The sequence below is a fragment of the Symphalangus syndactylus genome, chromosome 24 (genome assembly GCF_028878055.3).
Source record: "Symphalangus syndactylus isolate Jambi chromosome 24, NHGRI_mSymSyn1-v2.1_pri, whole genome shotgun sequence".
In the NCBI taxonomy this organism is placed as follows: Eukaryota; Metazoa; Chordata; class Mammalia; order Primates; family Hylobatidae; genus Symphalangus; species Symphalangus syndactylus.
This window is the reverse complement of record NC_072446.2, coordinates 40,358,858-40,385,378: the sequence shown is the minus strand read 5'-3', so window position 1 is coordinate 40,385,378 and position 26,521 is coordinate 40,358,858. Positions and strand designations below refer to the sequence as shown.

Genomic DNA, 26,521 nt, shown 5'->3' with positions numbered 1-26,521 from the left:
CAGGAACAGACTGAGTCTGTGTCTCTCTCAGACCTCAAAGCAGATGAGAAGAGTTCGTGCACTCTGCCCGAGGGTACCAACTCCTCGCCCCAAGAAATTGACCCCACCAAGGAGAATCAGCTGTATTTCACCTACTCTGTCCACTGGGAGGTGAGAAGGGGCTGGAGCTCATGGGCAGGGGAGGAGGGCTCTGGTCTGTGTCGGGTTCTCCAGCAGGAGGCCTGACTCTAAGTGCTTCCTCCCACCTGCCAGGAAAGTGACATCAAATGGGCCTCTCGCTGGGACACTTACCTGACCATGAGTGACGTCCAGATCCACTGGTTTTCTATCATTAACTCCGTTGTTGTGGTCTTCTTCCTGTCAGGTGAGAGATCTGTGGGTTGAAGGAAAGGGGATGGGGGTTGGGGTTGAGGGACTGAGACATCACATCATGTATGGGGGACTTCCAGGGTGTTCTCAGGGCTAGGTGTAGGTCAAAAACAGACATCAGGGCTCTGCTAAGCATCAGGTGTACATAGGTGAACAAGACTCATCTCTAGAGAGCTCTAGAACTCTGGAGAGCTCATTCATGGAGGACAGACACACCTGAGCCTGCAAACATTCTTGATTCATTCAACAAGATGTTGTTGTTACTCATTCTGTGCCAGGCACTTTGCCAGATGCTGGGAATATGGTGTGAACAAGCCCGACCCAGTCTCTGCTCCCATAGAGCCTATATTCTAGTGGTGGGAACGAAACAAAAAAGTAAATAAGTAGTGGAGTTCCAGATAGTGATACATTCTATGAAACAGATCAACAGGGTGGCCAAATACACAATAGCTGAGGAAAGTGTGAAGGCTCTTTGGGGAAGACCTTTCTTTACGAGAAGAAGCCACCATCCAGAGACCTGGGAAAAGTCTGTACCAGTGAGGATCATGGTCCTGCAGCGAGATAAGCCTGGCAAGAAACCAGGTGGTGAGAGGGTAGTAGGCAGGGGTAGAATGACACTGATGGTTTCACTATCATACGAGAAGCACAGATAATGCTAAATACTGTTTATTAAACATTTACCAAAGGGCCAGCTGCTGAACTAAGCACTTTACAAACATTTCAATCCCTGAAGCCCTGTGAACTAGGCCCGAAAATGTTAAGTGAACTCAAGGTCATATGGCCCATTCTCTTAACCACTACAGTGCTGCCTAGAGAGGGAAACAGGAAAGTACAAATGGGGCTGGGAGTGGCTCTGTACTGTTCAAGGTGCTGGGACGTGAAGATGCCCAGGGTGAGCCTTGAAGCACGAGTAGGAGTCAGTCAGGACACGGCGGGGCATTCTGGGCAAAAAGGATAGCTTGAAGAAAGGCGTGCTGATGAGAACATAGTGAGGCCAGGAGCCAACTGAAGCAGCAGATAGCCAGAGGTGGAGCCACAGGCGGCCCTTTGACACATGAGCTGAGAAGTCAGTAGGACCAAGCCATGGAACAGCTGGGATGCTCCTCTCCCCAGGATACCACTACCCATTCCAGGAGCCCTTTCCTCCCCACCTCCATGCTCTGTGCTCTCCTCCCCTGGTAGCTGGAGTGGAGCTCCCCCGAGAACAGGCCTTGAGGTGGCTGCATAGCCAGTTCATAATGGAGCAAGCCGTGCATGCCAGCTGGCACACAGTAAAACATCATGTCCAGGAGGGCATGGAGCATGGGCTTGCTGGCAGTGCCAACTTCTCATCTTCACCGCCATCTGTTTCAGGTATCCTGAGCATGATTATCATTCGGACCCTCCGTAAGGACATTGCCAACTACAACAAGGAGGATGACATTGTACGAGGTCTTGGCTGGGGAGGGATGAAGTTGGACGGGGAGGGGAGGAAGACCGTGTGTGTGCATGTGTGTGTGTATATTATCATTCATAGAGGAAACCTCAAAATGCTAACAGTTTAGTATACTTTTTTTTTTTTTTTTTGAGACGGAGTCTCGCTGGAGTCACCAGGCTGGAGTGCAGTGGTGTGATCTCGGCTCATTACAATCTCCACCTCCCGGGTTCAAGCGATTCCCCCACCTCAACCTCCTGAATAGCTGAGACTACAGGCACGCACCACCACACGTTGCTAATTTATTGTATTTTTTAGTAGAGACGGGGTTTGCCATGTTGGCCAGGATGGTCTCAATCTCCGGACCTCATGATCCACCCGCCTCGGCCTCCCAAAGTACTGGTATTACAGGCATGAGCCACCACGCCTGGCCTAGTATACTTTTAATACTAAAAATTTAATACTAAAAAAGTAAGGAAAAAAGTTTTATTCACCCAAAGTGATAGGGATGGCCTTTCTAATTTTAAAGCATAAAAACAGTGGAAGAAATCACAAAAAATAGTTGATTGATTTGATATTAAAAATTGTAAAACTATTCTGCATGCCAAATACATAAAACAGAAGGCCACAATGGCAAAACAATATCTGCAACAAACTTGAAAAAAGTGGCACAGTTTAAAGAGTTCATATAAAATCTCTTTGTTTAAAAAAAAACTACGTCAGGGCTGGGCACGGTGGCTCACACCTGTTATCTCAGCACTTTGGGAGGCCAAGGCAGGTGGATCACTTGAGATCAGGAGTTCAAGACCAGCCTGGTCAACATGGGAAAACCTCATCTCTAATAAAAATACAAAAATTAGCTGGGTGTAGTGGCATGCACCTGCAATCCCAGCTACTCAGGAGGCTGAGGCAGGAGAATCACTTGAACCCAGGAGGCGGAGGTTGTAGTGAGCCAAGAACGTGCCACTGCACTCCAGCCTGGGCAACAAAGTAAGACTCTGTCTCCAAAGGAAAAAAAAAAAAAAAAAAAACTAGGGGACAGGAGATAACTTGAGGTTAGGAGTTTAAGACCAGCCTGACCAACATGGTGAAAACCTGTGTCTACTAAAATACAAAAATTAGCTGAGCATGGTGGCGGGCTCCTGTAGTCCCAGCTACTCGGGATGCTGAGGCCAGAGATCGCTTGAACCTGGGAGGTGGAGGTGGCAGTGAGCCGAGATCACACCACTGTACTGCAGCCTGGGCAACAGAGCAAGACTCCGTCTCATAAATAAATAAATAAAACCAAAAAATCTAAAATTTCAAATGTAATGATGAACACGAAATTTACAGGCAAGACACTGCAGTATGCCCAGTAAGCAAGAGAAAACTGTTTTTAACTCAGGAATAACCCCACAAAATGCAGGTTCAAACAATCTTGAGAAGACTGTTTTGGACCATCATATTAGCACAGACTTTTTTTCTTTTTTTAACAGTACTAATTGTTGGTAAGGTTAATGTGAGCCAAGCATCTTTCCATACCACCCATGGAAGTGTAAGTTGGTAGCTTTCTGAAAAGTGATTGGGAGTGGATATCAAGAACTGTAAAACAGGCTGAGCATGGTGGCTCATGCCTGTAATCCCAGCACTTTGGGAGGCCAAGGCAGGAGGATCACTTGAGCCCAGGAGTTCAAGACCAGCCAGGACAGCATAGGGGGATCCTGCCTCAACAAAAACAAAAAAAGAACTAAAACAGGCAACTTGCTTTGCATAGCAATTCTTCTATTATTTTTCTAAGGCAAGATTCAAAACACCAAGACTTGGTGTAGAAATATTGCAGCTTTTTTTTTTTTAAGAGACGGAGTCTTGCGCTGTTGTGCAGGCTGGAGTGCAGTGACACGATCTCGGCTCACTGCAAGCTCCGCCTCCCAGATTCATGCCATTCTCCTGCCTCAGCCTCCCGAGTAGCTGGGACTACAGGCACCCGCCACCATGCCCGGCTAATTTTTTTGTATTTTTAGTAGAGATGGGGTTTCACCCTGTTAACCAGGATGGTCTCGATCTCCTGACCTCATGATCCGCCCACCTTGGCCTCCCAAAGTGCTGGGATTACAGACGTGAGCCACCACACCCAGCCAGAAATATTATAGCTTTGAAATACAATGTCAAAGAGTTTTTATTGACCTGAAGAAATGTTCACAAATACCAATTGAAAATAACAAAGTATATAGTGTGATCCCAATGTTATTGTTTAAAACATACATACACACATATGTACATAAAAGATTAAGGGAATTATATCAAAACAGTGTTATTAAGTGGGAGTATCAAATCATTTTATTTTTATATCTTTCTGTTTAAATTTTTGTATAATAAACATGTTACTTTTTGTTCATTTGAATTTCATGCTACATACCAAATTATTTTTACTTTTTTTATTACACAAGTAAGACTGCATATTCCTTTTATAATCAGAAAAAAATAAATAAATTGACTCTAAATCTCACCACCCAAGAACTCTTACAGTTGACATTTTAGTGAGTTGAGGTATTTACATTATTTTCCCACAAACGAGGTTTGTGGAATTTAAAGAGATTTTCCTTTTACGCAGCTACAGACATCAGGTTTGTGGCCTCCTTTTCTTGTGACAGTTTCAGATAAGCACTTTCTCCTATCACTTACACTCCTGTGTCAGAGCAGCGCTGTTGGCACCTGAGGGTGTCAGCTGTCACCTTGGGGGTGGTCCCTGCAAGAGCTGCCTCCATCTTCAACAACCAGCCTCACTCTGGCCCTTCACTGCAGGAAGACACCATGGAGGAGTCTGGGTGGAAGCTGGTGCACGGTGACGTCTTCAGGCCCCCCCAGTACCCCATGATCCTCAGCTCCCTGCTGGGCTCAGGCATTCAGCTGTTCTGTATGATCCTCATCGTCATCTGTGAGTGTGCCCAGTGGGGCCAGGCATGGGGGCATGGCTTCCTCTTCCAGGTGCCTCAAGGAGAGAAGGGTGGGCTTCCCTCCCTGCAGAAAGGGAGCCAAGCTCCTGGCACCAAGTGGGCATGTCAGTATCTCTGGGCCAGACAGGCCGTCTGTCTCAGCACCAGCCCCAGCCCCAGCCCCAGCCCAGGACTGGTGATTCACCTCACAGCCGTTTACAGAGCCCACCATGTCTCCTCCATCAATGAGGCAACACATCATTGCTGTGAGCTTGGCCTCCTTTTGTAGTCAGAGGCTAAGTGACCTGCCCAAAGTCAGTACCAGGATTAGGATTGAAATCAAATATTTTTTTCTTTAACAAAAACCTCACTAATATATAGTAATTTTAGACAGCTTTGGAGTCAGTCTGCCTAGATTTACATCTCAGCCTCATGCCTCCAAGCTTTGTGACCTTGGACAGGCCACTTGACCTCTGTGAGCCTCAGTTTCCTTATCTGAGAAAGAGGGAAAGTAATCATCCTGCAGAGTTGGTAAGGTGGGTTCAGAGACCTGGCATTTGTGGTGTCCTCAGCCCAGCCCCTGACTCACTGCAAGTGCTCTGTGGACTGGAAGCTGCAGTTGAGATTTGGCCAGCCAAGGCCCAGCAGCTGCTGCACCCCTCCGAACCCCAACTAAGACCCAGTCTTCCCCTGTAGAGGGTAGGGGACTATGCTGTTGAGAAGACAAGGGAGGGGGAGCCTCATCTGCCCAGAGTCCTCCTGTCAGCCTATCCAAGGTGGGCCTGGGGCTGGGGCTGGGGCTAGGGGCCTGGTGTTCAGCCACCCTGCCTTTCTCTGCCCTTCCTCCCCGCCTCCCTCCACAGTTGTAGCCATGCTTGGGATGCTGTCGCCCTCCAGCCGGGGAGCTCTCATGACCACAGCCTGCTTCCTCTTCATGTTCATGGGGTAGGTGTGTCTGAGTGGGCTCCTGGGGGCAGCACAGGCCTCCTCCACGCCAGCTAATGGGTCCCCTTGGTGTGGATCCCTGCCATTTTCCCACAGGGTGTTTGGCGGATTTTCTGCTGGCCGTCTGTACCGCACTCTAAAAGGCCATCGGTGGAAGAAAGGAGCCTTCTGTGTGAGTGTGCGAAACCCTCTCTGTTGTTTGGTGGGAAGCAGAGAAGCTTATTCCTGGGCTCCTCAGGAGGAGGTAGGCAGGTCCTGGTGGGGATTTTTGGGCCAGAAGCTGAGCAGCAGCAAGACATAGCAGGAGGAGCACAGGTCCAAGGGCAGGAATCCCAGGCTGTTACCCACAGGCTCGCAGCAGAACCTCCCAGGGCCTCCACTGCCCCATCTGTAAAATGAGGGATTTGAACTTAGGTCTTTTTTAGCCAACATTGTCTGATGGCTCAAGCAAGAGAAGAAATAGGGGATTCAGAATAACAAGATTTAGAATAGCAGGGCAGCTGAGAGGACACCCTGAGTAAAGAGGGAATTGCCTGCCTAAGCCTGAAGAGGCCAGACCCAAGTTCCTGTCAGCCCGTTTTCCAGACTGGTGCCTGCATTTCTCTTTGGTGAGGATTCCTGCCCTTCTCTGGCCTCCTGGAGGTAAGGAGAGTTCTTGGCAGCAGAAAAGAGCATAGAAACCAGAGGGGGTCTCAAGATTGACCTCACCTCCCAGGTAGCCCCGAGCCCCTTCTCCTAGAGCGAGTGAGTCTCTTAAAGGACTAGGAAGACTCTTGGGTGCCCACACTCAGAGAAGTCTCTGGGCCCAGGATTCTGAAACCATTCTCACCGCTGTCAAAAGCTCAAGGAGAGCTCAGGCTGTATCAGCTCTGGCTGCCACGCCTCTGGCACAAAGTAAGTCCTCGGTAAAGAAAAGTTGTGACCGTGACTATTTTGGAAGGATCAAAGAAAGCTTCCTGAATTGTTTTTTGTTTTTTGTTGTTGTTGTTGTTTGTTTTTGAGATGGAGTTTCGCTCTTGTTGCCTAAGCTGGAGTGCAATGGCGTGATCTTGGATCACTGCAACCTCCACCTCCTGGATTCAAGTTATTCTCCTGCCTCAGCCTCCCGAGTAGCTGGGATTACAGGCATGTGCCACCATGCCGGGCTAATTTTGTATTTTTTTTTTCTTTTGAGACAGAGTCTCGCTCTGTTGCCCAGGCTGGAGTGCAGTGGTGCGATCTCAGCTCACTGCAAGCTCTGCCTCCTGGGTTCACACTATTTTCCTGCCTCAGCCTCCCGAGTAGCTGTGACTACAGGTGCCCACCACCACGCCCAGCTAATTTTTTTTTTTTTTTTTTTTGTATTTTTAGTAGAGACGGGGTTTCACCATGTTAGCCAGGATGGTCTCGATCTCCTGACCTCGTGATCCGCCCACCTCGGCCTCCCAAAGTGCTGGGATTACAGGCGTGAGCCACCACGCCCAGCCAACTTCCTGAATCCTTGATGATTTGAGCATTTTTCTCTGGCCACCATATGCCAAGAGCCAGGGATCTAGAGAGGAATAAAACTCACCACTCCCTCCTGGAAAGATTCTTCCCTGGAGAGGTCACCAGATACCCTCCAGGATTTCCCTCGATGGATCCCACATCAAACCCAGTCTTTTTACCCCAAACCACCCCTTGCATCTAGTGAGCTCATCATTGATCCAGGCCCCCCAAGCCAGAAACCTGGAGCTGCCTATCCTCCTCCTTCCTCATGCCTCATTCCTTCTCAGACATCAAGTGCTAAGGATCTTCCTACCAAATGTTCTGTGAATGTTCCGTGAATTCCACTCCCCCCCCCACCCCCATCTCTGCATCTTCAAGGATTCAGACATCTTTGCCTCTCACTTGGCCCTCTATGGTCTCCCTACGAGATTCTGACCCTTCCCTGGTGCCTTTCCACAGGGGGTCATCTCTGACAGCCTGCAGTAGTGTGGGTGTACTCTCCTACGGCCTTGCCTGTGCCATCCCCTCTGCCTGGGCCACACCACCCTTTCTTCTCACCTGGCTGGTGTCACCTCATGCTTTAAGTCTTAGCTCCTGCATCAGTCCTCCAGAGGCTGCCGCCTCCCTCACCTCCTACCCTGCGCCTGGCAGAGCCCTCATGAGACCTAAGTAGCACTTGGCAGAGCTAAGTAGGGGCAGGTGTGTTGTTCTCTACATAGGGGTCTGCCTTTCTCCCTGGAGCTTTTTTTCCTACCTAGCACAGTGCCCAGTGAGTAAATTTCAGCCAGGAAGGCAGATGAGGAATTCTGTGCTACACAACAGAGTCATGCAGGAACACAAAGGAAGGGAGGAAGTGACCTTTGAGCCAGGCCCTAAAGAGGAGGATTTCAGATGAAGGGACGCAGCTAGCAGTGGGGCCTAAGGTTCTGGAATGGCCTAGATCCCAGTCTGGCTCTGCATTGGTTGATAACTTTCAACAGCCCTCTGAGCTTCAATTTCCCCATCTCTCTAATGAAGATAGCTAGGGTTAACTGCACATAAGGACCTTGGTATAGTGTTAGCCCTCAGGAAATGGATCCTCTGAGGTGTTGATGGCCTATGCAAAAGGGCCCAGAGACAGGAATGTGCAGGAACAGTGACCAGTTGTTGGGTGCAGGGCTGTGAGCCAAAGATGAAACCAGCAATGGAGGTTTGAGCATCAGGTTCCAGAGGGCCTTCGTCATTGTGGTTAGTGACCCACCTGGATGCTCAGGCTGCCACAGCAGCCCCTGGCCTGGTGATCAGTGTGGTGAGAAGGTTCATGCCGGTTGTGGTGGCTTGCGCCTGTAATCCCAGTCCTTTGGGAGGCCGAGGCAGGAGGATCACTTGAGCCCAGGAGTTTGAGATCAGCTTGGGCAACACAGTGAGACCCTGTCTCTACAAAACATAAATTACTTGGATGTGGTGGCATGTGCCTGTAGTCCTCCTAATCAGGCAGGTGAGGTGGGAGGATCACTTGAGCCCAGGAGTTTGAGGCTGCAGTGAGCTATGATTGCACCACTGCACTCCAGCCTGAGTGACAGAGTGAGACCCTGTCTCTGAAGAAAATAGAAGAAAAAGGCTCAACTGTAACTCTGGTGCCTAGAATCCCTGTGCCTAGACCCCACCCAAGAGATTCTGACTGGCAAGAATACACTGCAGTAGGTCAGGAGCATGGGCTCTGGGGTCAGACTGTCTGTGTTTATACCTCTGCTGCACCTTCAGGAGGCTGGGTGACGTGGAGGTGGTAAGGGGGGTCTTTAACATCGCCAGGCCTCAGTGTCCTCATTAAAAGGAATAATGGTAGACTTTCCTTCCAGACTTGCAGTGAGGATTAGGTGAGACAAGGTACATAGGAACCCAGCATCTGCCACCCCTAAGACTCAGAGCTTCACCATCCTTCTAGGCAGTTTGGGTTGGGGCCCAGACATACGTGTTTTGTTAAAGTTGTTTTTTAGGGTTTTTGTGTGTGTGTGAGACAGAGTCTCGCTCTATTACCCAGGCTGGAGTGCAGTGGCACGACTCGGCACACTGCAACCTCTGCCTCCCGGGCTCAAGCAGTCCATCTGTTTCAGCCTCCCAAGTAGCTGGGACCACAGGTGCGTACTACCACGCCTGGCTAATTTTTTGTAAAGACAGGGTTTCACCATGTTGCCCAGGCTGGTCTCAAACACCTGAGCTCAAGCGATTCTGGAAGTAATCCCCCACCCCCCCGACCAAAAAAAAAATTTACATATATATATATTGGGTAGTTAACGTGTTCTTTTTTCTTTTTTTTTTTTTGAGACGGAGTCTCACTGTGTCGTGGAGGCTGGAGTGCAGTGGCGTGATCTCTGCTCACTGCAACTTTTGCTGCCTCAGTTCAAGCAATTGTCCAGCCTCAGCCTCCTGAGTAGCTGAGACTACAGGCATGAGCCACAACACCCGGTTATTTTTTGTATTTTTAGTAAAGACGGAGTTTCGCCATGTGGGCCAGGCTGGTCTCAAACTCCTGACCTCAGGTGATCCACCCACCTCGGCCTCCCAAAGTGCTGGGATTGCAGGCATGAGCCACTGCACCTGGCCAAAGTAGTTACCCTGTTCTCAGTGATGAGAGTACATCAGAGAACAAGGTAGACACACTCCTCCCAAGGAGCTCACAGTCTTTTGGGGACAGGCGGATATTGGTAGGTAGCCAAAACATGTAATTACAAACTGGGATGAGAGCAAGAAGGGGCAGTATTAGGGACCTTAGAGGGCGTAGAACAGAGTCCTACTCAGTCTGAGGGTCAGGGAATACTTTCTGGAAGGAATGATTCTTGAGCTGAGTCTGAAAGACAAGGAGGGCTTAAGAGCTTCTGGTCTGGGGGCCCCACCGGGACAGGTTGGGGAGCTCCCTGGATGCTGCTCCTCAACCCGGCCCCTCTTGCTCCAGACGGCAACTCTGTACCCTGGTGTGGTTTTTGGCATCTGCTTCGTGTTGAATTGCTTCATTTGGGGAAAGCACTCATCAGGAGCGGTAAGTGCCTCCCCTCCCCTTCCAGCCCCTCCCCAGCAAGCGAGGACCAGTTGCACTCAGCCCCACTCCCAAAAGCCACTTCCTGCCATTCCCTTCCCTTTTCTGAGTCCCCAGAGTTATGTTCCCAGCCATGAGGGCAGAGGGCCAGCTGGGGTTTCCCCAGCCCTGCCCTTGGTGTGTCATGCCCTGGCCTGGCCTTCCTGTGAGATCTTTCAGTCAACTGGCCCAAGCCCACTTCTCTAAAGGGAGGTTTCCACAGTCCAGCGGCCAACTGGGGAATTTCCCTTTGTCTTAACCAAGAGTGAGCTGCCCAGTGTGAGTTTATTAGGTCATTATTCAAAGCAAGCCTGTCCTCCTCAGTGTCCCTGCCCCTCAGCACCAGCCCCTGCAGGTGGAGGAGAAAGGAAAGGAAGGATCAGGTTGTATTATCCTTAGAGTTGGGAATCCTGCCAGCCCCAGTCCAGTGTGTTACTAGCGGCTGTCCAAGACTCACTGAGGAGGATTTTGAACTCAGTTGTGGGGAGGGGGGATGGGGTCTTGGTCAATTAGCAGGACTGCAGTTGAGACGGGGCAGGCATTTTGCTATTCTAGCCTTAGCACGTAGAGCCGTCTGCCCTCCACCTGGGGGTGGCGGTAAAGGTCCTTGCATGAGGCTTCATGTCCAGGCATACAGAGGAGGGATTTCTTTCCCAGCAACTTAGGAAGCCACCCTCAAGACACAGGCATGCCCTTCCTCTCACTTTACCTTTTTTATACCTGTGTTACTTCTCCCTTTGAGCATTTTCCTCCCAGTTACCAGCTGCTCATTATAAACATTCATTGTAGAAATTTTGGAAAGTATGGAGAAGTTAAAGAAGAAATTTAAAATAACCCCAAATCTGCTCACCCAGAGATAAATACAATGTAGGTCTTTAATATATGTTGTCTTTTTTCCTTTTTATAGATATACTTACAAAAGAATTACATAATTTAAAATTTATGAAATAACAGCAAACATTTATATGATGTTTGCTTTGTAGTAATACTGTTCTAAACACTTTAAATATATATTTCTTTTTATGTGATTCTTGTAAAAACTTAGTAAGTGTAGAGAAAAGAGGAAAATGAAAAATCAGTTCTAATCCCCCATATCCCATCTAAGGAAGTATTGTTAGCTCTTTGGTATAGGCCTTTCCAGGCACAAATATAAATAGATACAGTTGTCCCTTGGTATCCATAGGGGATTGGTTCCAGGACCCCTGAAGATACCAAAATTCAAGGATGTTCAAGTCCCATATATAAAGTGGCATAGTGTTTACCTGCACACATCCTGTATATTCTAACTCTTCTCTAGATTACTTAAAATACCTAATACAATGTAAATGCTATATAAATAGTTGTTATACTGTATTGTTTTTTAATTTGTATTTTATTGTTGTATTTTTTGTTTGTTTGTTTTGAGACAGGGTCTCACTCTGTTGCTCAGGCTGGAGTGCAATGCTGTGGTCTCAGCTCACTGCAACCTCTGCCTCCTGGGCTCAAGCGGTCCTCCCACCTCAGCCCCACGGAGTAGCTGGGACTGCAGGTGCCACCACCACACTCGGCTATTTAAAAAAAAAATTGTAGAGATGCAGTCTCACTGTGTTGCCTAGGCTGGTCTCAAACTCCTGGGCTCAAGTGATCTGCCCACCTAGGCCTCCCAAAGTGCTGGGATTACAGGCGTGAGCCACTGTACCCAGCTTATTTTATTGTATTTTTTTTTCCTGGACATTTTCTTTTTTTTTTTTTTTTTTTTTTGAGACGAAGTCTCACTCTCTCACTCTGTCACCCAGCCTGGAGTGGACTGGCGAGGTCTCAGTTCACTGCAACCTCCACCTCCCGGTTCAAGCGATTCTCCTGCCTCAGCCTCCCAAGTAACTGGGATTACAGGTGCCCCCCACAGTGCCCGGCTAATTTTTTTTGTAATTTTAGTAGAGACTGGGTTTCACCATGTTGGCCAGGCTGATCTTGAACTCCCGACCTCAAGTGATCTGCCCGCCTCAGCCTCCCAAACTGCTGGGATTACAGGCATGAGCCACTGCGCCCGGCCTTCCTGAACATTTTCTGTTTGCAGTTCATTAAGTCCACGGATGCAGAACCCATGGATACAGAGGACCGACTATGTTGTGTTTTTATTAAAATGGAATCCTTCTATACACATAGTTTATAGCCTCCTTTTTACACTTATTATTTTTTTATTTGTATATCATGTAGTTTTATTCTGACAAGATTGGGAACACTCTGTACAGTGTTGTTTTTTCCCTTCTTTTCCTCACATAATGTGCCACATGTAATCTCTTCATTTTGACCTCTTCATCTCCTCTTCACGTTCTCAGTCCCTTCCTTTCTGTTCCTCCCCTACTTCCTCCCTGGATGGTGAGCTCCTCTGGGATGCTGAGGTGCCTTCTTCACTGGGAGTCCAGATCAGGGCTGGGGTCAGCCCCAAGAGATTCTCGCCAGGAGCCCTGTGGCAGGAGCAGGGAGTGTGCTTCTGCTGCACAAGTCGCCTCTCCTTCCGTGGAGCCCAGAAGGTCCCCTCCCCCTTGCGCAGCCCCCATCCCGGGCATCAGGGCCTCGTGGGGGCCTCATGGCGCCATGTCCACAGGTGCCCTTTCCCACCATGGTGGCTCTGCTGTGCATGTGGTTCGGGATCTCCCTGCCCCTCGTCTACTTGGGCTACTACTTCGGCTTCCGAAAGCAGCCATATGACAACCCTGTGCGCACCAACCAGATTCCCCGGCAGATCCCCGAGCAGCGGTGGTACATGAACCGATTTGTGGGGTGAGTCCTCCATCAGAGGCAAGAGCAGGGGGACGTGGAAGAGGGTACGCCCCCCCCTCGCCACCAGAAGGGTGCGGCAACCAGAGTTCCTGCCGCTTCAGCTGGCTCTGATAGAGTTTATGAAAGCTTAGCTTCACTCCAAGATCAAGGTGACCAGGTTGTAGGCAGACTTGGTGTCGTCCTAGGAACCAGGACAAGGAAGGGGAAGGATGGAAGGGTATGGTGAGACGGATTAAGACCATCACTTGGACCTTGGGCAAGTCACCCCACCTTTCTGACCCCAGTTTCCCATCTTTAAAATGAGGAGAATAATGCCCACCTTGCCTACCTCTCAAGAGATTATAATAGTTCAGAAATATGCCAGAAGAATTAGCACCACCACACTCGGGTAGGCGCTCTCTCTTCATGCCAGCTTGGGAGGGAGCTTGGGGCTTCCTGGTGGTCTGGTCTCCAACAGTGTCAACCTCTTGTTCTGCGGCAGCATCCTCATGGCTGGGATCTTGCCCTTCGGCGCCATGTTCATCGAGCTCTTCTTCATCTTCAGTGTGAGTACTGGTGCCTCCCCCGCCCCTCCACCCATGCTAGCCGGGTCTCTCCCACTCCACTTGGGTGCTCTGCTGCCTACTGCCTGAGAAAGTTCAGATGGGCCACTTCACCTCTCAGAGCCCCATTCTTCACCCTGAAATTGGATAACAGCCTTCCCTCTCAGGGCAGCATTGAAAGTTAAATGAGGCTGGGCGCGGTGGCTCACACCTGTAATTTCAGCACTTTGGGAAGCCGAGGTGGGTGGATCACAAGGTCAGGAATTCGAGACCAGCCTGTCCAATATGGTGAAACCCTGTCTCTACTAGAAAATACAAAAATTAGCCAGGCATGATGGCACACGCCTGTAGTCCCAGCTACACAGGAGGCTGAGGCAAGAGAATCACTTGAACCCGGGAGGTGGAGGTTGCAGTGAGCCAAGATGGCGCCACTGCACTCCAGCCTGGGGAATAGAGTGAGACTCCATCCAAAAAAAAAAAAATTTAAATGAGATATGTGGTGTGTGGGGAGCCTGGTGTGTGGAAAGGGGGACTTGGTAAATAGAAGCTGCCTCAGTGATACTTCAGTCATTCCCCACCATGACTAATAGCATCATTGCACCTGGTTTCATTTCTGGGTCCTTGCACATCTTTACTTCTCTGTGTTACTCACAGCTCCTGGGAGGGTGGACAGAATGATTCCTGCTTGTCAGGGTCATTGTGAAGTTGGAATAAGTCATTGTAAAAATGCTTGACTTCAGGAAATGCTGTTGTAGTGGTGATGATGACTCCTCCCAAAGAGTGCCAAGATGAAAGTTGGTAGGAAGGCCCTTCAGAGCCATGTAAGTGTGGCTGACCCAGCTCGGGGCCCAGCACAGATGGTACCTTGTACCAAGTCAGTACCGGACATGTATCTGCTATTCCAGAGTAGTGGCCCAGCCCCTCCCTGCTAAGACCACCTCACCCACACAGGTTTGCCTGGGAGAAGGGTCAGAAGAGGTGTTGGCTGCCCATGCTACCAAAGCCCATGCGCACTTCCCAGGGAGGCCGCCTCTGTTTCATTTGTGTGACTCTGGGCCAGTCACCAGCTTCTCTGATCCTTGACTTTCTTAGCTCTACCAGGCCAAGCTTTCATAGACACACACATGTAGCAATTGTATATGAGGCATGTGGCACAAGGCCTAGTGCTTGGTAAGCTGCTCGAGTGGTGGTGGCTGCTCTATAATTTTAATTTGGATAAGAATCATTATTTTCTACAAGCTGCTGAGTTCAGGCTGGGGTCCACCCAGAGCGGGTCAGTCATGCCCTGGCCCCTCCCTAAGGACAGCATGGCTCACCCCCTGCTCTGGGGAAGAGAGGCCAGAGCCACATGCCAGGCCCACAGGCCCTGATGGTGTCATGATGATGTGTCCACTCCTGCCCTTGTGACAGGTTGGTGTGCCAGGGGAAGGGGAGCAGGGTGGGCAAGCCAGCTGAAGCCCCGCTGTGTGTCCGCAGGCTATCTGGGAGAATCAGTTCTATTACCTCTTTGGCTTCCTGTTCCTTGTTTTCATCATCCTGGTGGTATCCTGTTCACAAATCAGCATCGTCATGGTGTACTTCCAGCTGTGTGCAGAGGTGAGGAGAGCAGGGCCAGGAGGCGGGGGAGGGAGAACTTGATCCAGCATTGAACGGGTTGGTGAGGCTCTGTGGAGAGGCTGGGTCTGGGCTCTTCATGTGGCCCCTGCTTCTGGCTCTGAGCTCTTGGGCTGGTACGTTGCTGTGCCTCTCCCAGCCTCCGTGTATTCAGCTGTACCCTGGGCCTAATGAGACACCTTCCAGCTTAGTTGTGTGGGGTACTCACCACAGCTAGATGAAAGGACAGTAGATTTGCCAGCACCAGGTCCACTCTAGTAGTAGTTTCTTCAACAGGCTGATGCACACTGGGTGGCCTGCCCTCCATCTGAGAACTAGCCATTGGCAGAGTGGGTGAAGCCAGGGTTTGGGATAAACAGTCTGGGCTGGGACCCTGGCTCCTCCATGAGTAGCTCTGGGTCTTGGGTGAGTTGCTTAACTTCATGCCATCCGTTGTTCCTCCACATGACAGGGTGAGTGAGGACCTAACTTGGAGGGCTGCTCTCAGGATTAAATGAGTGGATTCATCTATCCACTCATTTAATGGTGTTTGCCAGCCAGGCATGGTAGCTCACGCCTCTAATCCCCGCACTTTGAGAGGCCGAGGTGGGCGGATCACAAGGTCAGAAGATCGAGACCATCCTGGCTAACATGGTGAAACCCCATCGCTACTAAAAATACAAAAAGTTAGCCGGGTGTGGTGGCACGTGCCTGTAGTCCCAGCTACTTGGGAGGCCGAGGCAGGAGAATCGCTTGAACCCAGGAGGCGGAGGTTGCAGTGAGCTGAGATCGCACCACTGCACTCCATCCTGGGTGACAGAGTGAGACTCCGTCTCAAAAAAAAAAAAAAAAAAAAAAAGGTGCCTGCCACATGCTAAGCATTTGCTCGAGAAATGTTAATTACTTTTTTGTTGTTGATTTTTTTTTAATGAGGTATAAACAGTAAAGTTCACTCTTCTTTGTCCACAGTTCTGTGGTTTTTATAAATGCATACAGTTCTGGAACCACCATCACAGTCAAGCTGTGAAACATTTCCGTTCCCCCGTATGTTACTGCTCTTACCAGAGTCTTCAGCCCCTCAAGCAACTGTGAAATTGGTAGGAAGGGGTTCTGCCCCAGGACAACACTGACCTTCCTCTGTTTCCTCCTCAGGATTACCGCTGGTGGTGGAGAAATTTCCTAGTCTCCGGGGGCTCTGCATTCTACGTCCTGGTTTATGCCATTTTTTATTTCGTTAACAAGGTACTGCCCTCCTTGAGGAGATCCTCTTAGTCCTCGTAGGGTAGGAAGGTCAGGAGGAGGATGCTGGGAGAAAAACCCAAGTGCCTGAATCTTCCTTTTCCACCCAGAATGGGGAGGACCAGAGCCACCTAGAACTGTTCCTGCTCTAGAAGATGGATCTTTTTAGGAAAGAAATAATCTGTATTCTGTATGTTTGGGAGATAAAGGCCATCAGGATATGTGACAATGTGAATAATGCTTGTAAAACTTACGAGGTATAGCCATAGCCAAAGCAGGACTTGAAAGCAGTATGTCACCTGCAGTGCTTTTCACAGGAAATAAGAGGGACTAATAACACCTTGAGAAAAAGGAAAAGACAAGAGTAACATGAAAGATGAAAAGTAGAAAGGAGTTAATAAAGATAAAAGCACAAAATGCTGAAATAGTCTAAATAGTAGAATCCAACTTTAGGGCTGCAGTTATCCTGTCTCTGCAGGTGTCCTCTTCTTCATGCAAGTACTGTTCAATCCTGCAGAGTAAGGAGAGGATAGGAAAGTTTTTCACAGGCATCTCGGAGCCCTCCTTGCTCTGTGACCCCACATAGGTAAAAGTGTGGCCCAATAATAAGAGGGAGCCAGGCTTACCTGACTAGGGCAACTCACAGAGCTCATTGTCCCCAGAGAGAGACGTGGGCAAGAATACAGATGTCCCCACGACAGTTTTACTAGATTCATGCGTGATACACAAACCAGATGAGCCATTGAGAGGAATTTGGAGGAGCCCTGTTGGGCCCCTCACCACCAAAACTAATACTCAAGACTGACTCTCACCTGCTGTACTTTGGGTCTCCAGAGCCCAGAAGCAAGCAGTCCTCTGCGGCAGCCAGGTATTTGCAAAATAGAATTGTAGGTCAGTTGATCGAAGCTGGGAATGCCGTTTCCCAAAAACAATCAAGTTGGAAAAGACTGGAAGGATCATTTAATGTAGTGCTACACCCCTGCCTTCAGTCTGGTGACTGTGCCCCTCTTCTCTAACAGTCTTAACAGATGATTCTCTAGCTCGGGTCAGCAAACTGCAGCCCCCATGGGCCAGTAGGCCTGTTTCTATAAATTGTTATTGGAACACAGCCATGGTCATTCATTAATATATCTGTCCATGGCTGCTTTCACACTACAATGGCAGAGTTGAGTTGTTGCGACAGGGACCATATGGCCTGCAGAAACTAAAATATTCACAATCTGGCCCTCTAAGTAAAAGATTGCAGACCCCTGCTCTACTACATCCAGCAACAGAGAAGACACTCCCTCCTAACACTCCCATTCTTTCTGGACAGCTCCTGTCATTATCAAGGTCTTGATTCACACTGCGGTCTCCCTTGCTGTGACTTCCATCTTTAGACCTTAGTCTTAATTCTGGGATCATCTAGAACAAATCTAATCTCCCTCCTCTATAGCCCATATTAATCAGAACTCTCGTAAGTGGCAAGTGACTAAAACTCTATTCAAAGTAGCTTAAGCAAAAAAAAAGGAAAAAAAGTAGCTTAGGCAAAAAGAACGTATTTGCTGATGTAACTGGAAAGACTAAGAAATTAGAATTCTAGCCTCAACCATGCTTAGATCCAGGGTCTCAAAAATATCAGGGCTCAATCCCAGCACTTTGGGAGGCCGAGGAGGGTGGATCACGAGGTCAAGAGATCGAGTCCATCCTGGCCAACATGGTGAAACCCCGTCTCTACTGAGATACAAAAAATTAGCTGGGCGTGGTGGTGCACGCCTGTAGTCCCAGCTACTCAGGAGGCTGAGGCAGGGGAATTGCTTGAACCCTGGAGGCGGAGGTTGCAGTGAGCCAAGATAGTGCCACTGCACTCTAGCCTGGGTGACAGAACAAGACTCCATCTCCAAAAAATATATATGTATGTATGTATGTATGTATGTATGTATGTATGTATGTATGTACACATACATACCAGGGCTCTGTGCCCATGCCTTAGCCCTGTGTATCTTTTTTTGGCCTCAATCTGCAGGCAAGATCTTTTCACAAAGTAGAAAGATGGCCAGTGGCAGCCCTAGAGTCTACTCTTTCCAGCTTTGCAGCCCTAGAGCTAAAAGACTGTCTTTCGTCTACCATGATACGTCAGCCAGTGAAGACTCGCTGCTCTGGGGTGACATGCCCAGTGCTCACTGTTTTCCAAGCCCAATAGCATCACATATTTAGGCAGACTGGCTTAGGTCTTGGGCTAGGAATTTTTTTTTTTTTTTTTTTTTTTTTTGTGATGGAGACTTGCTCTGTTGCTCAGGCTGGAGTGCAGTGGTGCGATCTTGGCTCACTGCAGCCTCCGCCTCCCGGGTTCCAGCGATTGTCCTGCCTCTACCTCCTGAGTAGCTGAGGTTACAGGTGCACACCACCACGCCCAGCTAATTTTGTGTTTTTAGCAGAGACAGGGTTTCTCCATGTTGGCCAGGCTGGTCTTGAACTCCTGACCTCATGTGATCCGTCTGCCTCAGCCTCCCAAAGTGCTGAGATTACAGGCGTGAGCCACCGCACCCGGCCTATTTTGTGCTAGGATTGATGGCCCCAACAGGACCAGGTGTTTTCAGTGTTCCTCAAAACATCTGGAAGATGGAAGACAAGGAACACTGTTAAACAAAAACTAGAGATCACATCACAGCCTCTTGTCCTTCCTCCCTTCTGCTCCAGTCTTCTTGCTCTGCTCAAAAAATCTCTTCCTCCAGCCCCAGTGCCTTATGTATAAAATGAGGAACTTTCTGGCTCTGCCTCTTTGCCTCGTCCCTTGCCTCCTTTTACCACGGTTCTGCTCCTTGTCCCTCCCCCACACGTCCCCCCACCTCCAGCCACAAGAATGCATATAAGAAGAGATGGAGGCTGGTTGCATATGGTTCACACCTATAATCCCAGCGCTTTCAGAGGTGGGAGGATAACTTAAGGCCAAGTGTCTGAGACCAGCCTGGGCAATAGAGCAAGACACCATCTCTAGAAAAAATAAAAATTAGCTGGGTGTGGTGGCACATGCCTATAGTCTGAGCTACTTGGGAGGCTGAGACAGGAGGATCCCTTGAGCCCAGGAGGGTGAGGCTGTAGTGAGCTGTGATCATGCCACTGTGCTCTAGTCTGGGTAATAGAGGGAGACCCTGTCCCTTTAAAGAAAAGGGGTTAGGGGAAAGTTGCGGGGCTGAGCCTGAAAACATGGCCTTCACCCCTTAGGCTTAGGAGAGGGCTTCAAATGGTGGCCTATTTTGTTTTCTTTGTTTCTTTACTGTTTTCTTCTGGGCTGCTGGCATTCTGTGACCATGTGTCTGCCTGTGAGTCCTGGGACAGACCCTACTCAGGCCCTGGGCATATCTTGATACCAAGGTTCCACATTAGTTCTATTTGTAAATAACACAACACAGATCCCCAGCATATCTGCCCAGCCTCTAAACTCTACCCCTTAAAAAGGAGTCCAAAATGCTCCAAGATCAAAATCTCTGTGAGATGCTAACAAAAGTGACAAGCATTCTGGGGAAGAAAGGAATGAATGGAGGCTGAGGCGGGCTGATGGGGCTCCTGGTCCTGAAGCTGGGCATCCTGGACACCCCTCCCCTCCCCTACCCACTCTGACTGCTGCTCCAGCCATGCAGGAGTGTTGCCATACTGATCTGCTGATCTGGGGACTGTGGGGGACCAGGAAGGGCACAGCTGTGGCCATTCCTCCTGTGGCATTCTGGGCCTGGCCCCTGAGGCTGTGAGCATTAGGGCAATACACAGGCCTGGTCCAGATGAAGCAGAGCTGTGCCCATGAGCCCTGCCTGCCCCTTGTCGCCCACTGGAGCACGCCCCTTCCCCTGGCCAGGCCTCAGTTTCCCCATGATATCAGTGAGGGTGGGGCCCCAGTGCGCCATGCAGCCTGGCACTAAGCATGCACCCTGTCTTCTTTCTGCTCGCGGCCGCAGCTGGACATCGTGGAGTTCATCCCCTCTCTCCTCTACTTTGGCTACACGGCCCTCATGGTCTTGTCCTTCTGGCTGCTCACGGGTACCATCGGCTTCTATGCAGCCTACATGTTTGTTCGCAAGATCTATGCTGCCGTGAAGATAGACTGATTGGAGTGGACCACGGCCAGGCCCGCTCCGTCCTCGGACAGGAAGCCACCCTGCGTGGGGGACTGCAGGCACGCAAAATAAAATAACTCCTGCTCGTTTGGAATGTAACTCCTGGCACAATGTTCCTGGATCCTGGGGCTGCGTGGGGGGCGGGAGGGCCTGTAGATAATCTTGCATTTTTCTTCATCTTATTCCAGTTCTGTGGGGGATGAGTTTTTTTGTGGGTTGCTTTTTCTTCAGTGCTAAGAAAGTTCCCTCCAACAGGAACTCTCTGACCTGTTTATTCAGGTGTATTTCTGGTTTGGATTTTTTTTTTCCTTCTTTGTTTTAACAAATGGATCCAGGATGGATAAATCCACCAAGATAAGGGTTTTGGTCACTGTCTCCACCTCATTTCCTCAGGGCTGTTGGCCACCCTACGACTAACTGGAAGAGGACATGCCAGAGCTTCAGTGAGGTTTCCGAGCCTCTCCCTGCCCATCCTCACCACTGAGGCCACGACAAAGCACAGCTCCAGCCCGGACAGCACCCTCAGTGCCAGCCAGCCTCTGCCAGACCTCTCTTTCCCTCTTCTCCCCAGCCTCCTCCAGGGCGGCCCAAGGCACGGTTTCCAGCCAGGCCTCGGGGTCATCTTTTCACCAGGAGCAAACCCAAGTCTTAGTTGCTACAAGAAAATCCCCTGGAAGTACTGGGGGCCAGGTTCCCCAGACAGCAGGAATCGCCCCTGTTCAGAGCCGCCGGAGTTTGCTGGACCAACAGGAGGAAGAGAAGAGACTTGCAGTGAACTGTTTTTGTGCCAAGAAACCCTGGACTGGGACCAAGTATTTCCCAAGCCAAGCATCCACTTGTCTGTGTCTAGGAAGGGATGGCCAAGGCCGCTAGGGTCCTTACCCCTCAGGATCGCTCCCCGGCCCTTTCCTCAGGAGGTACCGCTCTCCAAGGTGTGCTGGCAGTGGGCCCTGCCCAACTTCAGGCAGGACAGGGAGGTCCAGAGATTACAGATCCCCTCCTGTAAGTGGCCGGGCATTCTCTCCCTGCCCTCTCTGGCCTCCGGGGTCATACTCACTTCTTTAGCCAGCCCCATCTCCTCCACCCTACACCTGAGTTCTTGCCTCCTCCTTTTGGGGACACCCAAAACACTGCTTGTGAGAAGGAAGATGGAAGGTAAGTTCTGTCGTTCTTTCCCCAATCCCCAGGAATGGACAAGAAGCCAACTTAGAGAGAAGGGGCTCACGTGGCTGGCCTGGCTCCTCCATAGACCCCTGTTCTTCTCAACCTCTGCCCACCCGTGCATGTCATCACAAACATTTGCTCTTAAGTTACAAGAGACCAGATCCACCCAGGGATTAGGGTTCAAGTAGCAGCTGCTAACCCTTGCACCAGCCTTTGTGGGGCTCCCAACACAAGACAAAGCTCAGGATGCTGGTGATGCTAGGAAGATGTCCGTCCCCTCACTGCCCCACATTCTCCCAGTGGCCCTACCAGCCTCACCCATCAAACCAGTGAATTTCTCAATCTTGCCTCACAGTGACTGCAGCGCCAAGCGGCATCCACCAAGCATCAGGTTGGACAAAAGGGAACCCAAGCAGTAGAGAGCGATATTGGAGTCTTTTGTTCATTCAAATCTTGGATTTTTTTTTTTCCCTAAGAGATTCTCTTTTTAGGGGGAATGGGAAACGGACACCTCATAAAGGGTTCAAAGATCATCAATTTTTCTGACTTTTTAAATCATCATCATTATTATTTTTAATTAAAAATGCCTGTATGCCTTTTTTTGGTCCAATTGTAAATAAATATACCATTGTCCTACTGTTTCGTCTTGAATCTCATGCAGGGGTTGGAGGTCTGAGGTGAGACACCTTCCCCAAGTGGGTTGAGTTGCATAGTTTCCCCCGAAGCTCATTCTTGTGTCACACTTCTCTAGGACTCAAGCCACTGCTGTTCCCTGCCTGGTACAAGTCCATTGCCTAGCCCCTCCATACTAAATTGCAGTCATTTGCCCTTCTGATCCCACAAACAGGAAATGGCAATCAAGTGTGTTTTGTTAGCAGTGAGATCTGGTTTTGGATTCCCAGCTTCAGTGTTTTACTGTCAGCTCCTCTTACTCTACGAAACCCAGTTCTTCAATTGCAAGCAACAGAAACATCGATCAAACTGGTTTTAGCCCAAAAATGAATTGATTGGTTCTTAAGTCATCAAGGATTTTGTTTATTTTGCTTCAGGTCTGGCTGGATCCAGGGGCTCAAAGGATAGCCTTAGGGCTCTTTCCCCTTTTCCACTGTGCTCCTCTCCGGTGTCACTCTGTCCTGTTATCCATAGTCTTCCTCCTGATGGGTGAGGCAGGGAAGGCTGGATGCCAATCACTCCAGACTTACATGATCCACTTGGGTATGCCAGGGGGCTGGGGTAGGGGAAGACATCCCTCCCCACTTCAGTTTATTCAATATAGAGAAATTTCAGGAAACATTTCTGATTGGCCTAGCTTGGATTATTATTTGAACATCTTGCACCAATCACTATATCCAGGGGGATGGAGTATGATTTGGGGCCACTTTCCCTGAAGGTGTTGGATACTGTGAATTTCAGCCCCACCAGAATTACTTAGAATGGTTGATGAGGAAATAACCATTTCCCATGGTAAGGGATGCAAAACAGACCAAAACAGTGGCCTGTTACTCCCCCGCCCCCAACCCCAACCCCAAGCCTCAGTTCCTCGTCTGCAATGGGAAAGGTGCCTATTACTATTTATGGAGTACTTCCCGTGTTCTGATGTTCGAACACTTTCCATGGGTTAGCCCATTTAATCTTGGATATGATACAAGATAACAACGTGCCCCTGAAGCAGGTTCTGTTATTAGCCCCCTTTTACAGAGGTGGTCACTGAGGCACCAAGCAGTTGAGGTAACCTGCTGGGGCAGGATGGGGGGTAATGTCCCATGATGGGTGGAGTAGCGTTCACCTGGGACAGCCAGACTTCTGAATCTGTCCTTCCAACCTCTCTAGCCGCCTTTTTAAAGGGGTGTGTGTGTGTGTGTGTGTGTGTGTGTGTGTGTGTAAAATTATATGTAATTGATGTAAAATGAACTGTAGTTTGATAAGTTTTGATACATACACCCATGAAGTTATCACCACAATCTCGATACTGAGCATACCCAGGTTTCCTCATGCCCTTTTTTATAATCCTGCTCTCTAGCCTCTCACCATCATGCTTGTCCCCTCCAAACCTCATGTGGAAATTTGATCCCCGGTGTTGGAGGTGGAGCCTAATGGGAAGTGTTTGGGTCATGGGAGCAGATTCCTCATGAATAGATTAGTGCACCGGGGGAGGTGGGAGCAGAGGAGGTGAGTTAGTTCTCTCTTAGCTCCTAAGAAAGCTGGTTGTTAAAAAAAGCCTGGCACCTCCCTGCAACCCCCACTTCTCCTCTCCCCATGTAATCTCTGCACATGCCAGCTCTCCACCTTCCACCATGAACAGAAGGAACTCACCAGAAGCAAATGCCCAATCTTGAACTTCCCAGCCGTCAGAATCATGAGCCAGACTGGGCACAGTGGCTCAGGCCTGTAAGCCCAACACTGTGGGAGGCTGAAACGGGAGGATCACTTGAGGCCAGGAGAAGGTCAGCCTGGGCAACACAGCAAGACCTCATCTCTAAAAACAAATTTAAAAAATTTTTTAAAAACTCATGAGCTGGCCGGGTGCAGTGGCTCATGCCTGTAATCCCAGCACTTTCGGCGGCCGAGGCGGGCAGATTACCTGAGGTCAGGAGTTCGAGACTAGCCTGTACAACATGGTAAAACCCCGTCTCTACTAAAAATACAAAAATTAGCCAGGCGTCGTGGCCCACACATGTAATCTTAGCTACTCAGGAGGCTGAGCCTGGGAGACGGAGGTTGCAGTGAACCGAGATTGTACCACTGCACTCCAGCCTAGCCAACAGAGCAAGACTGTCTCAAAAAAAAAACTCATGAGCCAAGTAAACCTTTTTTTCTTTATAAATTACCCAGCCTCAGGTATTCCTTATAGCAACACAAAACAGACTAAGACACCATCCCTAATAAGCCACTGATCTTTCTTTCTGTCACTATAGATTAATTTGCATCTCCCAGAGCTTTATATAAGGAGAATTATACACTATATATTATGCTATGTATGTATACATATATGTATGTGTGTGTGTGTATATATATATATATATATATATATATATTTTTTTTTTTTTTTTTTTTTTTTTTTTGAGACAGAGCCTCACTCTGTTGCCCAGGCTGGAGAGCAGTGGCACAATCTCAGTTCACTGCAAGCTCCGCCCCCTGGGTTCACACCATTCTCCTGCCTCAGCCTCCCCAGTAGCTGGGACTACAGGCGCCCGCCACCACGCCCAGCTAATTTTCACATTTTTAGTAGAGACAGGGTTTCACCATGTTGGCCAGGTTGGTCTCAAACTCCCGACCTCAGGTGATCTGCCTGCCTCAGCCTCCTAAAGTGCTGGGATTACAGGTGTGAGCCACCGTGCCCAACCTGTCTGACTTTTTCATTCAGCATACTTAGTGATTCATCTATGCTCTTATGTGTAACTATAGTCCATTTCTTTTTTATTCCATTGTATGGAATTTGTTTATCCACTCATCTGTTGATGGACATTTGGATTGTTTCAGTTTGGGCTATTACAAATACAGTTGCTATAAGCAAGTGAAGCAGTCAAATGGCTGTATCATATGGTAGATGTATGGTTTGGGGTTTTTGTTTGGTTGGTTTTTTTTTACTTTTAAAATGGTTTTATTTTATGTGCAAATAATGAACAGACGTTGTACCCATAAATTCTACTCTCCAAAAACAATTAGGAGCTTCTTAAAGCCACATAATAAATTTTTAAAGGCACTGGGATGCCTCTGCTTCTAGGTCATTGCTAGGCTAGAAAAATAAAGTTTGTTCTACCAGGAATCACAAGTTAGAACTGAGTATTCTCCGAAGTGGAAATTCTAGAGTGTAAGGTCATTTCAGGCAAAGATTATTCAGTCCTCATACCCAACATTCACAACTCCCTATCAGAAGGGTTAAACCAGGTCAAAACAGTCCGGCATAATTACGCTTCATCAAACAATGCCATTATGCTCTTCTAAGATGCAAATAAACCAAAACAGGAAATACTAAAATCAAAATAATACTTGATGCTGTTATACAAATTGTTAGTTCCTTGTTGTATCCCCCCTTCTATAACATTAATAAAGGGAATATCTTACTGCGAAGAACATTTTATTTTATACATCATTAGCCATGAATTTTTGCCATTAGTTATTATACAAATGCTGCCTAATGCCATTAGCCAAATGGCATAACCATTTTATGTCCACCATTCACTTCTATAGTTATAAGTAGAATTTTCATGATTTACATATGTACATCTATCAGTGAGGATTTAACACTGAGATACAATCTAACATCTGTAATATCTGATGTTTTAAAGTAGATAGCAATGTAGGAAAGATATATTTTAATCACTTTTCATTTAAGTGACCTTATGTAAAACATAAACCAATAGTTTAGCAGTTCCAAGTCTCCAAAGGACATTTTCAAATGTACATAAAGAAATGGTTACAGATTTTTAAGAAGCATCTTCCATGTCCATATCCTGTTGTAATCTCTGTGCCATTTTCTCTTCCAGCTGCTTCCCTTTGCCTACAAGAGGGGCTCAGAAAGATGGATGTTTTTCTTGACTTCTTTGATATCCTGAACTTCTCTACGTAGCCCTTTATGTTTCTTCAGTCTATTCATTATAAATTTAGCTTGGCATTTCTGTTTGATCTCTTCAACTCTCTTCATTGCATCAATAGTTTTATTCCATAGCTCTCACTGGTATTTGATAAGTTCACTTCTATGTTTTTCCAATTCAAATGAATTATCCACTGTAAGCCTTTTACCAGCTATTTTCCAGAATGCTTTGGTCCACCTACCTTTGTGAGGATTGTGCTTCTTTTTAAAGTTTTTATGACATTTAGATTTACAAAATCTGAACACCTTGCAATCGTTGCGGACAGACATCATGCCATGGCCAGGTAGATGGGCCCCAAACAGAAATAAATACTTCTTGAGACACAGGTTGAACCCACGTGGGTCCCCACCGACCAAACGCCAGGCTTGAGAGGAA

At 48.5% G+C, this 26,521-nt stretch overlaps 1 protein-coding gene across 4 annotated transcripts in view; it reads left to right on the top strand.

Annotated features, from left to right (window-relative positions):
• TM9SF4 (transmembrane 9 superfamily member 4) overlaps nucleotides 1-22,188 on the top strand; it is a 55,973-nt gene extending 33,785 nt beyond the window's left edge. For 3 of the 4 annotated variants that reach the window (XM_055266789.2, XM_063633735.1, XM_055266791.2), the window contains 12 exons: nucleotides 32-150; nucleotides 253-364; nucleotides 1,723-1,793; nucleotides 4,565-4,697; nucleotides 5,559-5,640; nucleotides 5,737-5,812; nucleotides 10,040-10,123; nucleotides 12,747-12,922; nucleotides 13,404-13,467; nucleotides 14,941-15,060; nucleotides 16,210-16,299; nucleotides 20,229-22,188. In XM_055266789.2, coding sequence (XP_055122764.1) covers nucleotides 32-150; nucleotides 253-364; nucleotides 1,723-1,793; nucleotides 4,565-4,697; nucleotides 5,559-5,640; nucleotides 5,737-5,812; nucleotides 10,040-10,123; nucleotides 12,747-12,922; nucleotides 13,404-13,467; nucleotides 14,941-15,060; nucleotides 16,210-16,299; nucleotides 20,229-20,378 — 1,277 coding nt within the window. In that variant the 3' untranslated portion in view covers nucleotides 20,379-22,188. The remainder of the gene's footprint in view (nucleotides 1-31; nucleotides 151-252; nucleotides 365-1,722; nucleotides 1,794-4,564; nucleotides 4,698-5,558; nucleotides 5,641-5,736; nucleotides 5,813-10,039; nucleotides 10,124-12,746; nucleotides 12,923-13,403; nucleotides 13,468-14,940; nucleotides 15,061-16,209; nucleotides 16,300-20,228) is intronic. The other variant, XM_063633736.1, reaches the window with a different exon arrangement.
• Nucleotides 22,189-26,521: the final 4,333 nt, after the last annotated feature.